This window comes from Mastigoproctus giganteus, chromosome 12, assembly GCF_048544385.1.
Source record: "Mastigoproctus giganteus isolate SK-2022 chromosome 12, ASM4854438v1, whole genome shotgun sequence".
NCBI classification, from domain to species: Eukaryota; Metazoa; Arthropoda; class Arachnida; order Uropygi; family Thelyphonidae; genus Mastigoproctus; species Mastigoproctus giganteus.
The window spans coordinates 8,642,188-8,655,965 of NC_143586.1; the positions used below are offsets into that span (position 1 = coordinate 8,642,188).

General features: G+C 38.1%; 1 protein-coding gene across 3 annotated transcripts in view; it reads left to right on the forward strand.

Annotated features, from left to right (window-relative positions):
* Positions 1–13,778, forward strand: part of LOC150076660 (uncharacterized) — a 349,756-nt gene that overhangs the window by 294,252 nt on the left and 41,726 nt on the right. For all 3 annotated transcript variants that reach the window (XM_090386112.1, XM_090386111.1, XM_090386113.1), the window contains one exon: positions 7,313–7,379. In XM_090386112.1, coding sequence (XP_090242238.1) covers positions 7,313–7,379 — 67 coding nt within the window. The remainder of the gene's footprint in view (positions 1–7,312; positions 7,380–13,778) is intronic.

Consider the following 13,778-nt stretch of genomic DNA (forward strand, 5'->3'; position numbering starts at 1 on the left):
TGAGCCTGTAAGAAAGTGGACAGGTGTGAGAGCCTGTGTTTAGCATCATGAGGCTATGCTTTTCAATTGAGGCTATGCTTTCCATTTGTCTGTCTATAGTGATTCCCATAATTGGTGATGTCCATTAATTGATGACCCAACACACAGAAAGGGGTTGGTAGTTGATGAGATCATCTAGTTCAGTCAGTGAACATTGCTGGTTTTGTGAGATATATATGGACAAAAGGGTAAAAGTTATTCCAAGTGCAAGGTGTACTGCACCTACTTGTAAAGAATTTTGTATGGGAATAGTCAACCAGTATACCATCATCTGAACTATGGGTAGTGATCCTACCTTGCCTGTACAGTGTATATTGTCTAACTAAGGAGACACTTGTGGAGAGAGATTTCATTTCTCGTAGACAGCCTACTGGATGATACCAATTTATTAAGTTGTGGATATCATTAATAATACTACCTAGACCTCTACAGTTCCATTTAATGAACTGGTCCATTATTTGATTTTGGAAGAACAAGGTGTTTCTGGCTTTTTTTTTAAAGCCAATCTGTTTATGGCCTTCCAGTTTTAGTTTATCCTTTCGAATATGGGACGTGGAGTACCCATATCCTCCTTTGCATGTATTTCTAAAACGGATTCATCGTGGTTGGTAGTGACGTTGATTTCCGTGTCTATGGTTAAAGTCTTTCACGAGTTAGGTTTTTTCAGTCTCTTCTATTTTATATTTTGTGTTTTCTTTCCTGTTTTCCAGGTTTCAATGACTTTCATATAAGCTGAATGGTCATCCTTATAGTTTGGACCTATAGGTGTTTGTACTGTGCAGTTTGACTGTGTGTGATCCTTGGAGCCACAGTTCGGCACACTTGAGTCCTCTCTGCATACTGTTTGAACAGAGCCAAATTTTTGCCACTCAAAGCACCTAACAGAATTAGGAATATAAGGTCATATATGGCAGTTCAAGTATCTGGCTTTGGCTGTAGTTGAAAGGGATGGTATAGAAAAGTCTTGTATCTACACTGTATACCAACCCTTCTAACTACAGCTCAAAGCCAGATACCTGAACTGCCATATATGACCTTATATCCCTAATTCTGTTAGGTTTTCTATACCAACCCTTCCAACTACAGCCCAAGCCAGATACCTGAACCGCCATATATGACCTTATATCCCTAATTCTGTTAGGTGTTTTGAGTGGCAAAAATTTGGCTGTGTTCAAACAGTATGCAGAGAGGACTTGAGTGTGCCGAACTGTGGCCCCAAGACTTGTATCTACACTGTATATAGATACAAGATTGCCATCTTTCTTGCTTTTAATTATCTTCACCAGTATGACTTTCTGTTCTAGTAGTTTAGTTCTTTGACTAATTCTTCTTCAGAAATGTTTAATAAGTACCATTCAGACAGAGGATGCCTTTAGAGGTATTTAGAGTAGCATGTGGAGTAACTATGACAGAAATACCTGCAAAGTTTGAAATTCTGCATAAGGTTTCACAATGTCTGTAGGTCATAGTCTCTGTAAGTAAATCTCCAGAGCAGAGTCTTTTCATCATTTGAGATGATCCAGAAGCATTCTCAAGACATTTTTGAATAAGAAATAAAGAAAGTGCACCTATAGAGTGGCTTGTTTGCAAATGTATTATTAGGAAGAGTGACTATTCCTTTTGGAATACTTCTATTCTTTGTTTCTTAGGATGGGATATGGTCATTGTTGGTTTGGTGTATCCTTGAAAAAATTGAGCTCTGAGGCCAAAGTGATGAACTGCTTCATGAACCATTCCTTTCAGCCCTTGGCATATGAACTTTCCTGCCAAGGTTTCTGGCCCTGCCAAGGGGAAGCAGGAGTAGTGCCTGGTGTGACCAAGTGAAGATTAGTAGGCAGTAGTAATAGTATTTGCCATACAGTGCAAGGAAGCCACAGGCTTTTGCTGCATTGGTAAAAAAAAAAAAAAGTAGATAAGAAAATACAAATTACATGTTTCCCTCCTCACAGAGGTAACTATCCAGTTGACCTTTGAATTTATTCAAATTGTCAGCCTCAACTACTTGCAAGGGCAACTTGTTCCAGCAATCAACAACTTGCTGGCTAAAAGAAAACTTCCTACAATCCAATCTAAACCTCAGGCCCTGTAATTTGAATTTATGTCCCCTAGTTCTGGAATTCTTTATAACAGTGAGTTTTCCACCTTCATTGATTTTACTAATCCCTCTCAGAGCCTTATAAACCTCAATTAGATCACCTCTGAGGAGCCTTGTTGCCAAGCTCTGTAGCCCACATAATCAGTCTTTCCCCATACTGTCGTCCTTCTGCCATTCTCGCCATTCATGTTGCCTGTCTTTGGACCCTTTCAAGAAGCTCAATGTCTGTTTTCAGATGAGGTCTCCATACTTGGACACAGTATTCCAAATTCCTCATTTGAGATGATCACCATTTGTGATGGATAACTGCTCTTGGCATTATATAAATAATGCTAAGAGTATTGTAATAAATTAAATGGATTTGGGTCATCTTTAATTAAGTCATCTGATGATGATATAATAGAACTAAGAGAGAGAGAGACACATGGTACCATCCAGAGATAGGAAATGAAGAATTTCACTATGACGAATGTAATCTAAACAGGACTGATAAGGAGGGTTGGGAGTGGATTTGTGACTATTATCAAAGGTTCTTTGAAAACTTCCAAATATAGGAGTTATTTATAACTTCTGGGTTTCAAATTGTTTGGGACAGAAAATACTTTTAGGGATTATGTTATAATTATATATGAAATTTACCATGCAGTGTAAACAGGAAAGGAAAGCATATAGTATCCTGTCTATGATTTTAAAACCTTTTCAGGGACAGAGAAGGATATCATTGTCTCTCTGTGTAAGATTGTGGTGAGACCACATTTGGAATGTTGTATTCAAGCCTGGATGCCATTCCCATAAAAAGACAGAGTTAGCATTAGTAGAGGCATATGATGCAAGAAAGCAAGCTTATTCAGCATCAGCCAAAAAAAAAAAAAAAAAAAAAAACCCACTCCCATTTCACCCCTCCGTTCGTTCGAAATACCTGTCCAGTTGAGCTTTAAATTTGTTTAGGCTATCAACTTCAACAACAAGTGATGGAAGTCGGTTCCACCAACCAACCACCCGCTGGCCAAAGGCAAATTTCCGCACATCTATCCGACATCCGTCCTTCCGCAATTTGAATTTATGCCCTCTGAGGTGATTATTCTGAGCAAGATGAAATATCCCATTGGCATTGAGCATGCTCAAACCATTCAAAGCCTTATACACCTCTATCAGATCACCTCGCCGGTGCCTAGTCTCCAGACTCTGTAATTTGCAAAACTTAAGCCTTTCTTCGTAAGAGCAACCCTTTGTTCCATTCACTAATCTTGTTGCCCTTCTCTGTACCCGTTCCAGCAGCTCTACATCCTTCCTGAAATGAGGCCTCCAGACCTGTATACAGTACTCAAGGTGTGGCCTGACCATTGCCTTATACAAGGGAATAATCACATCCTTATCCCTGCTAGAAAAATTCCTGTATATCATTGACAAGACACCATGAGCTACTCTTGCAGCCCGTCTGCACTGCTCAGAGAACTTCATATCTGCCTGCACAATTACCCCCAGGTCCTTTTCATTCTCCACCACTGTCAGTGTAGTACCACAGAGTTGATACGTTGCTCTGGGGTTACTGTTTCCCATATGTAGTACTTTACATTTGTCAATGTTAAACTTCATTTGCCACCTCTCAGCCCATCTGTTCAACCTTTCCAGATCCTGTTGCAGCAGCATAGCATCAGTAGTGTCCTTAACGACCCTGCCAACCTTTGTATCATCTGCAAACTTGGACATTAAACTTGATATACCATCATCAATATCATTCATAAACACCGAAAACAACAACGGACCCAACACTGAACCTTGAGGAACTCCACTAATAACATTAGTCCACGTTGAGCAGTGTCCATTGATTACCACTCTCTGTCTTCTGCCACTCAACCATCCCCTTATCCATAGCAGCAATTTGCCTCCAATACCACTCTGCTCCAATTTGTGCAGCAGTCTTCCATGTGCAACAGTATCAAAAGCCTTTCTAAGATCCAAATATATAATATCAAAGTTATTCCTTGCATCCAGTTCTTTTGTGACTACATCATAGTATCCAATCAAATTGGTCAGGCAAGACCTGCCCTTAACAAAACCATGCTGCGTCTGAGCTATAACTGAATTCTTGTCTAGATGATCCTGCAGTGCTTCTTTAACCAGTGCCTCCATTAATTTACCTGGAACAGAAGTTAAACTAACAGGTCTATAATTACTTGTGTCAGCCTTTGATCCTCCTTTGTGAATTGGGGTTACATTTGCACATCTCCAGTCTATGGGTACCTCCCCTGAGTCCAAAGAAGCTCTCATAATTATGGCTAGGGGTTTGCATACTTCCTTTGCTGCCTCCTTTAATATAACTGGATAGATCCCATCCACCCCAGGTGCCTTTTTTATGTTTATCCTCAACAATCTCTCCTCCACTTTCCTCTCAGTTATTACAAAATCATCCAGCTCACTGCCCATGTTTACTTTACCTACATCATTCTCCTTCCTGAATAACTCCTCATGCGTGAATGTAGATGCAAAATACTCGTTTAGATTGTTAGCCATCTGAGCAGGATCTTCAACTGTTGAACCATCAATATCCAGTGGACCAATCTGATTCATTCCTTTCCTTCTCGAGTTCAAATATGTAAAGAACTCTTTTCTGTTTTTCTTTGCATCCTTTGCCAAGGATTTTTCGTAGTCTGCCTTTGCCTGCCTAATCTCCTTTGTGACTTGGTTACAGACCAACTTATATCTATCATAGGCTTCCATGTCACCCATTAATTTGTATGTATCCCATGCATTTTTCTTCTCTGCCACATGTCTCATTAGTTCATCTGACAACCATTTAGGCCTAAACCTTGAACAATATTTCTTAGTTGGTATGTAAAGCCTGGTAGCCTCCAAGATTAGTTCCTTGAATGCTTCCCATTTTGAGTTTGCTGTTGGTAACATCATCAGTTGGTCCCACTGTATAGAATTTAAATACTGTCTCAGACCATCATAGTCGCCTTTACGAAAACAAAAACCCTTCCCTTTACCTCTGATGGTAGTTACCTCCTTGAGTAAATCCCACTTCAACACACTGTGATCACTGCCACCTAGTGGTTCATTTATCTGCAGATTCTTAATGCATGAAGAATCACTACTGATAATCAGATCAAGAGTATTGCTCCCTCTTGTTGCCTCACGAACATGCTGATGTAGAAAACAATCATCCAATAAATCCACAAAAGCCTTGCTAGTGTGCGAGTGACCAACCCACAAATTCCAGTCAATATCTGGGAAATTAAAATCCCCCATTATAAGACTCTCTGATTTACTGGCCCACTCTATTTCCCTGTACAATATCTTATTATACTCATCAGAGTCATTAGGCCTATAGCACACTCCTACTCTCAATTTTGATTTCCCTATGCTTATGTCACACCAAACTGACTCGACACTGCCCTGTCCATCGATGTCGACTGGCTTCACTTCCTTGGACTTTATGTGTTTCTTAATTAATAGCATAACCCCTCCTCCCCTCCTGTCCTGTCTATCTTTTCTATACACATTGTATTCCCCAAATTCCAGTTCCGCATTACTTATATCTGTGTGACACCACGTCTCTGATATCCCAACAATATCTGCCTTTGATGTTTTGAGCAATACCTCAAATTCATCAAATTTATTTACCAAACTCCTAGCATTGGTGTACACGCAGGTATACATGCACCTGTTTCTATTCTTAGCTACCCTAACACAACCCATGTGTTTACTTGTACCGCAATGACTACCAGCAGTCTCTGAAATATCCGGCATCTTGTTTTTCAGGCTTCTGCTCATTTCAATAGAAGCAGTGCAAGAATCACTTCCACCTCTGCCAGTGGCTACTGTTAATCTATTAGTCCTTGTATCCCCCCCAACTAGCAGTTTTCCGACCCACCTAACACTGCCTCGACAGCATCAGCAAAAATTCTTGCACCCTTTCTATTTAAGTGTATCCCATCCCTGTAGAAGCAATCTCTCCTGTTAACAAGTACAGTCCAGGCTGAAAAAAATTCTACCCCTTGAGCCTTGCACAATCCCTCCAGGGCCGAATTGATCGACAAGGCTCTCATCATATACTCCCTCCTATCGTGTCTGGGCAGAATTGCAGACACTCTCAAGTTCAACCCTAGTTTCTAGATGAGTTCAGAGAAAGGGGACCAAATTGGTGGTATACCTTAAACCAAATGGTTTAAGGTATATATAATGCTTTAAAGGAGATTAGTAAAATGACAGTGAACAGTATGTTTTCACTGGTAGGGGAGAGAGAGAGACAAGAACTAGGAGGCACAAATATAAAAAATAAATCTTCGGGAGTAACTGTTGGCTGGAACTCATAAATTTAATTTTGAGCTGTATGTTATACGTTATCAGAATAAATTATTAAAAAAAGTAAGAGATTACCTCAATCTTTTTCGTGGAATGCTTCCAGTCAATTCTCTCCCACATGTGACAAATAAAATAAGATGAAAAAAAGAATTAATGAATTCCTTCACTCTTAGAGATACGCCCAAATCCGATGCGCAATGGAATCGAAAGCCGAGAGCCCCAACCCAACCCGAAACACATCAAAACCACTGCATCAAAACCATGAGTGTTAGAAGATATTGTGTCAGAATAAATAGTTTTCTAAATATTGTGTCGTGTCAGAATAAATAAACTATTTATTCTGACACAATGTCTTCTCGCACTCATGGTCTTGCTGCGGTGGTTTGATGTGTTTCAGGGTCGGGTTGGGGCTCTCAGCTTTCGATTCCATTGCGCATCGGATTTGGTCGTATCTCTATGAGTGAGGGAATTCATTAATTCTTTTTTTCATCTTATTTTATTCATCACATATGGGAGAGAATTGACTGGAAGCATTCCACGAAAAAAATTGAGGTAATCTCTTACTTTTTTTGATACATTAAAAAATCGTAGAAGTTATTGATCCCTGTAGCTCTGAATTTTTTACTAATTATCTGAATAAATTACATGCCAATATGACCAAGGTAAAGAGTTTGGTTAAGTTAAAGTGGAATTGGATGATGACTATTTTGGCAGATGCAGAAAAAGACAACTTCTTTGTATTATTTAGCATTCTAATACTATTCCCAATTTATTGATTTGGTAATATAGTGATTAATATTTATTAATGTGGTTATTACTTATTTTTGAATGACTATATGAGTAGCATTCTAAAGAAACTTGTATTTATAGAGATACCACCTGCACTCTTGCAAATGAATTCTTCTGCCATGTGTTTCAGGCTGCCTCTGCAGATGATGTAAGTTATAACTTTCTAGCCTTCTTTTTATAGAAGCAAAATATGTCATTTCTTGATTTATGCATTTTCGGTTACACACAGCCAGATGATATGTATTTTTTCTCAGTTTAGGATGCTTTCGTTCTTTTTGATATAGTTAACTCACTTTAATCTGGTTAACAGAGTCAAGTATATGTGGGATGTCTTTTATTGATTTTGAAAGTTTCATTGAAATATGTGGGTGAGCTGAAAAAGTATTTAATGCCTCTTAGTTCATAACCTCAGTGTTAAGTGGTGCAGCAGTTCCAACTGTATTCTCCATGTAACTAATAGTTTCATGGAAAATCTAGAACTTAGAATCTATACAGAGAATGGCTTAGAAAATGAAGATTGCAAAGCTTGGAAACCAGATGTCTTAGGTGAGGTATATAATTCCCTAACAGGTTTCAGCAGAATGAGACTAGGGGCCACAAATATATAATCTTAAGGAGTGATAGAAAGCTGGATCTCACAAAGTTTACTTTCAGGGAGCATTATAATTTTTAGTTATAGATCATTGGAACAAATTACCTGCCGTGGTAGTTGAGTTTGGTAAAATTAAAAATAGAATTGGATAATCACTTTTTTAGCATTGGTAAAAAGTATGAGTGATTGAGAATTTTTTTTTACTTTCCTTCCATTTTTTTTAATGACAGATGCAAAAAAAAATACGACTTTTTTGCATCACTTAGCCATTCTAATACTAATACTTCTCATAGAAGCTACTAAGCCTTTCATACCAGCTAAGTGATGATGTTCACTATTTAGATCTGAATGGATGTTAGATGAATCGACAAGACTAATGGTAGAAATATACGGAATAAGAATAAATTACTATTAGGCAAGATAAGACAGATTACGAAGAGGCTTTGGCTGAGAATGCAAAGAATTTCTTGCTTATATTAACATGAGAAGGAATGGGATAAAACCAATTGGTCCACTAGATATCAGTGGAATTAATATTGATGATCTTGTTCATGTTGACAAAATGAATAAATACTTTGCAACTATATTCACTCATGAAGAATTTTTTAGGATGGAAATAACAAAAGCTTGCCAAATTTTAACTAGAAACTAAATGATTTTAGGAAATTTAAAAGGAAATTGGAAGAGAAATTGCTGAAACCAAAAATAAATAAGGCACCTTGGGCTGACAGAATTTATCCAATTAAAAGCAACAAAAGCAGTAAGAAAGCCTTTGGCTATAATTATGAGAACATCCTTGAATTCAGGGGAGGCCCTTATAGATTGTAGAAGTGCAAATGGCTTTCCTATTTACAAAAGAGAGCATCAAAGTGAGCAAAGCTTACTGATCTATAAGCTTTGCTTCTGGAAAAAATCTGTGGCATGGTTGTTAATGACAGTAAAGACAGTATGCTGCTGCAACAGGATCTAGAAAAGTTAGGCAGATGGGCTGAGAAGTGGCAACTAAAGTTTAACATTGGCAAATGCAAAGTACTGCAAATGGATAGCAGTAACCCAAGAGAAATGTACCAACTGTGTGGTACTACACTCAGGGAGGTGGAGCATGAAAAAGACCTGGAGATAATTGTGCAGACGGGCTGCCAGAGCAGGTCATGGAGTCAACGATATATAGGAATTTTTCTAGCAGAGACAAGGAGGTGATTATCCCTTTGTATAAGGCAATGGTCAGGCCACACCTTGATACAGGTCTGGAGGCCTCATTTTAGGAAGGATGTAGAGTTGCTAGAATGAGTACAGAGAAGGGCAACAAGGTTGGTGAGAGGAACAAAGGGGTGCACTTATGAAGAAAGGCTTAAGTTCTGCAAGTTGCAGCATTTGGAGAATAGGCACCTGCGAGGTGATCTAATTGAAGTGAATAAGGCCTTGAATGGTTTGAGCAGGCTCAATGCTGATGGGATACTTCTGTTTGCTCAGATTAAGAACCTGAAGGGGAATAGATTCAAATTGAGGAAAGACAGTTGCAGAATAGATGTGTGGAAGTTTGCCTTTAGCCAGCGGGTAGTTGATTGCTGGAACAGACTTTGATCTGTGGTTGTGGAAATTAATAGCTTAAATAAATTTAAGGTTGAACTAGAGAAACATTTGGAGTGACTGGATGGGTAAAATGGAAAGGGTTTTTTTTTTATTCCTCAACTAATGCTAAAATAATGGAATCAGTGGTTGAAGTTGTAATGCAGGATCATCTTGAGCTATATGGCAATTGCAGCATGGATTTGGTAAGGGTGGGAGAGTAGAGAGAACCTGTCTGGTCAGTCTGGTTAGCTACAGTGGAACTGAATGCAAAAAAATAATTTTGACATCTTTTGCTTAGATTTCAGTATTGCCTTTACTCCCCACTCTCTGGCACCTCCGTAGCCAGGTGGGCAGACGCAACAGTGTGTAGCACACGCTTCTTGATTAGACCGGGGTTCGAGCCCGTGACCACTAAATACGGAGGATGCGGAAAGGTCAGGGAATGACCACCGCATATACCAGGAGCAATATGGCCTTAGTTGCTAATGCTCCGAAAAAAAAAAAAAAAAAAAAAAACAATTAACTCCCCACTCTCTATCTGCCACACTCACACTTTAATTTCCTTTTATTTAATTTTTTTTTAGGCATCCCTAGAAAGCTCAGGCAACTCTGGGGGGTTGCCTAGTCAGAGTTCTTTTCCTCTATTGAACTGCCTAGCCTACCTCCACGGGGTTAGTGACGGGCAACTTGAGGTCCCACGGCAAAACAGCCAGATGAACAACAGAATCCAATGCTATACAACACTACGCTTACCCACATACGTATTCTGGCCTTTAAAGGGAACTGTATGCATCACAGAGTACTATGCAGAGTTGGGGAGACTTCCAGTGCTGCCAGGCAAGGCACACTAAGTCACTATACCTTTATTTCAGTATACCTTTTGACACATGATTTCAGTATACTTTTTGACGTATTACAAATTGGAGTAATGTGGCATTAGAGACATGTTACTGCTGTGGACAGAAGGATGGTTGAGTGGCAGGAAGCAGAGAATAGTTATTAATGGCCACTGCTCTTCATGGGATAATGGTATTAGTGATGTTCCTCAGAATTCATGGATGGTCTCCATTACAACTTCAACCACTGATTCCGTTGATACAAAGGTTGGCAGGATGATTGAGACAGGAATCAAGATATGGTACTGAAACAAGACCTAGAAAAACTAGGTAGATGAGCTGAGAGGTAGCAAGTGAGGTTTAACATTGTGGGTTAAATGCAAGATACTGCAGTTGGGTAGCAATAATCCCAGAATTGTATAACAATTGTGTACTACACACACACACACACACACACAATGTCAAAGTAATGAAGAACAGAAAAAAAGACTTAGAGGTAATTGTACAGGCCAATATGAAGTTCTCTGAGGAGTGCAGACATGCTGCTAGAATAGCTCATGTAGTTTTGCCAGCAATATGCAGGAGTTTTTCCAGCAGAGACACACCAGTAATTATCCCACTATATAAAGTATATACAGGTCTGGTAATCTGATTTTAAAAGGATATGGATCTGTTAAAGTGAATGCAGAGAAGAGGAACAACAAGATTAGTCAGGAGCACAAAAGATAACTCATAAGGACGACTTCAGTTCAGTAAATTGCAAAACTAGGCACATTTGAGATCTGATGTACCTAGAGAAGTGTTTATGGCTTTAAATGGATAGAGGAAGCAAAATTCTAATGGCATTCTTCTTTCCCAGGTTATGCACAAAAGGGGACATAAATTTAAATTGAAAGAGAATGGTTGCAGGCTAGAAAGTGCAAGTGTTTTCTTTCAGCCAGAGTGTGTTCATTGATAGAACAAACTCATATCTGGTGTTATAGAAGTAAGTCCTACTTTCGAATAAATTTAAGGAAGATTTAGGCAAATGAGCTATAAAAATGATGTAGATAGGTTTTTTATTATTATTATTTTGCTGGATGATGCTATATAAGCTGGTATCCTTGCATCATTTGCTACTACTAATATTAATACCTAACCATTATTTTAATTTCTCACAGCTTTATTTCTTCCAAATGTATTCTGTGTGAGATACCTGCTCTGGAATAAAATTTCTTCATTTCAGACACAAGTTTAGAAACAGTTTTAGATTTTTTATTTGTTATATATATTTTTGATGTCCACCATACAAAATGAGTCCCAGAAGACAAAAATTTAGATCGATTATCTTTAATCAATTTCTCAATGCCTATAAATATTCAACGACGGAATCTGCTTTGGGCTCAGAAATACAAATATTAACCAGCAGATTCTTAAACAGGGGTTATCCCCTGGCTACAATAAACCAAATTAGGGTACAAGCTAAGGATAGGATACAAAAATCTACACCAACCAACAATAGTAATATTAAAAAATACTTTATTTCTGAAATAATGATAACGTATATATCCAGTAAAAATATTTTTAATTATAAATAAATACTTTGGAGCTTTCAATGCTGATTGTGCCTCTTTATCAACATCATCATCATCACTGTCCTAACAGCTACTTGTACCTGCGCTTCTTGAGCAATAAGCTCATCTGTGCTTTATTCCTCTGTCCTATCAATTTTAATCTTTTGATCCTTAATCATATCCTCCGTATGATAAATCAAACATTGAGGATATGTTACCGCCCCTGCTCCAAAGAGGCGGATATCCACTATCTAGAGCTCAATTAAGCTTTAAACTTCAAAGGCAAACTTCTATAAATTGTGATTCTTGTTCCAGCCAAATTAAATCTAAACATTTAAAATTCATCAATATATTTTTGTATTTTATACTTTTTACAACATTTTCTTTTATGCAACTATAAACTCTAAAATCAATATAAAACTCCAAACAATAAAATTCATCAATGTATTTTTGTATTTTATATTTTATACTTTTTTTTTTCAACATTTCCTTTTATACAACTATAAACTATAAGATCAATAAATTCCAATTCCATCTCACTAAATCTCAACTCCATAAAAACACTATTTACCTATATACAAATTTTTACAATTGTCTAATCCTGCTTACTTCTCTAGCGAACTTAGCAAAAGCTTCATTCCATTCTCTATTCTTAAACAAGTCACTCCGGGTGTATGAGTCGGAGCCGATCTGCCTAATTAACATATTCCTTGGTATGTCATATCTTACACACTTCTGTAAAATATGCTCTGTATCCTTTACCATCCCAGTCTACCAGTCTTTTCTTTAACCCATGTCCAGTTATTAACATTGTTTGGAACATTCCTAGACCAGACCAAGATGAAATCTCTTTCATAGTTTTCCCCCCAGGCAAAAAGGCAGAGGTAACATGCCCCTTAGCAGAACTTGTCCATCTTTCCTGCCATATACAATCTATATCTTGCTGCAACCTTTTCTTTTCTACTTTCAAATCTTGTCTTCTATACTCTCTTCCCATAAGTTTTATTCTCTTATTATTCTTAATCGCATATTCCATTGTCCTTTTAAGTATAATCAGATCCACTGGTTCCTTTCCTGCAATAACGTGCAGAGCATCATTTGAAATGGTTCTGCAAGACCGCGTCACTGCCAGAAGGGCAAATCTCTGTATTGAAATAAGACTTCTTTTCACATGGCTATTAGTCACCCTATGACCCCAAGCCCCACATGCATATGTCACAATCAATAGAAATATACATTTGTAGAAGAGGTCTAAGGACTTGCCTTTCACTCCCCATTCTACCCTTGTGACTTTCCTAATTTTTAAATAAATCATCCTCACTTTATCTCTTAATTTCTGCACGTGAGGCAAAAAGGACATCCTTTCATCCACATAAACTCCTAGGTACTTGACCAAGGGGGCATATGCTATCATTGTACCAAATATTTCAGCAGTTGGCCTTCTTCTTTCACTGAGCTTTCCTTTGAGCAGAACCATGTGAGTTTTTTTCATTGATATCTCCATTTTATGGACCTCAGCCCATTTCTCCACTTGTCCCACAGCCCTCTTAATTCTCTCTTCCAATTATTTTCTAGACTTTTCCTCTTTATCAACAAATAGAATGAAAACTATAGAGATAAAAATTATTTTAATGGACACAGAGTTATGCATGCAGTGAGGCATGTGAGGGCATGAGGTAGACCATTCAACCATTAAACTGGTGTTCACTGTTGCTGCATGGATGTGCATAGTTTTGCCTCCAGCACTTATCTAGACTTAAAACAGTTGCCTCTAAGATGGGGTGTAGTCTCATGCCTTTGCAGCAGTTCATGGCTCTCTAATTACACAATATACAGTGGTACCTCGGTATACGTCCTTAATCCGTTCCAGATACTGGACTTATACCAAACAGGACGTATACCAAACGAATTTTTCCCATAAGAAATAAAGGGAAAATGATTAATCCGTTCCCAAGAAAAAAAATCCTATTGTTATTGGCATATTATACAATGTC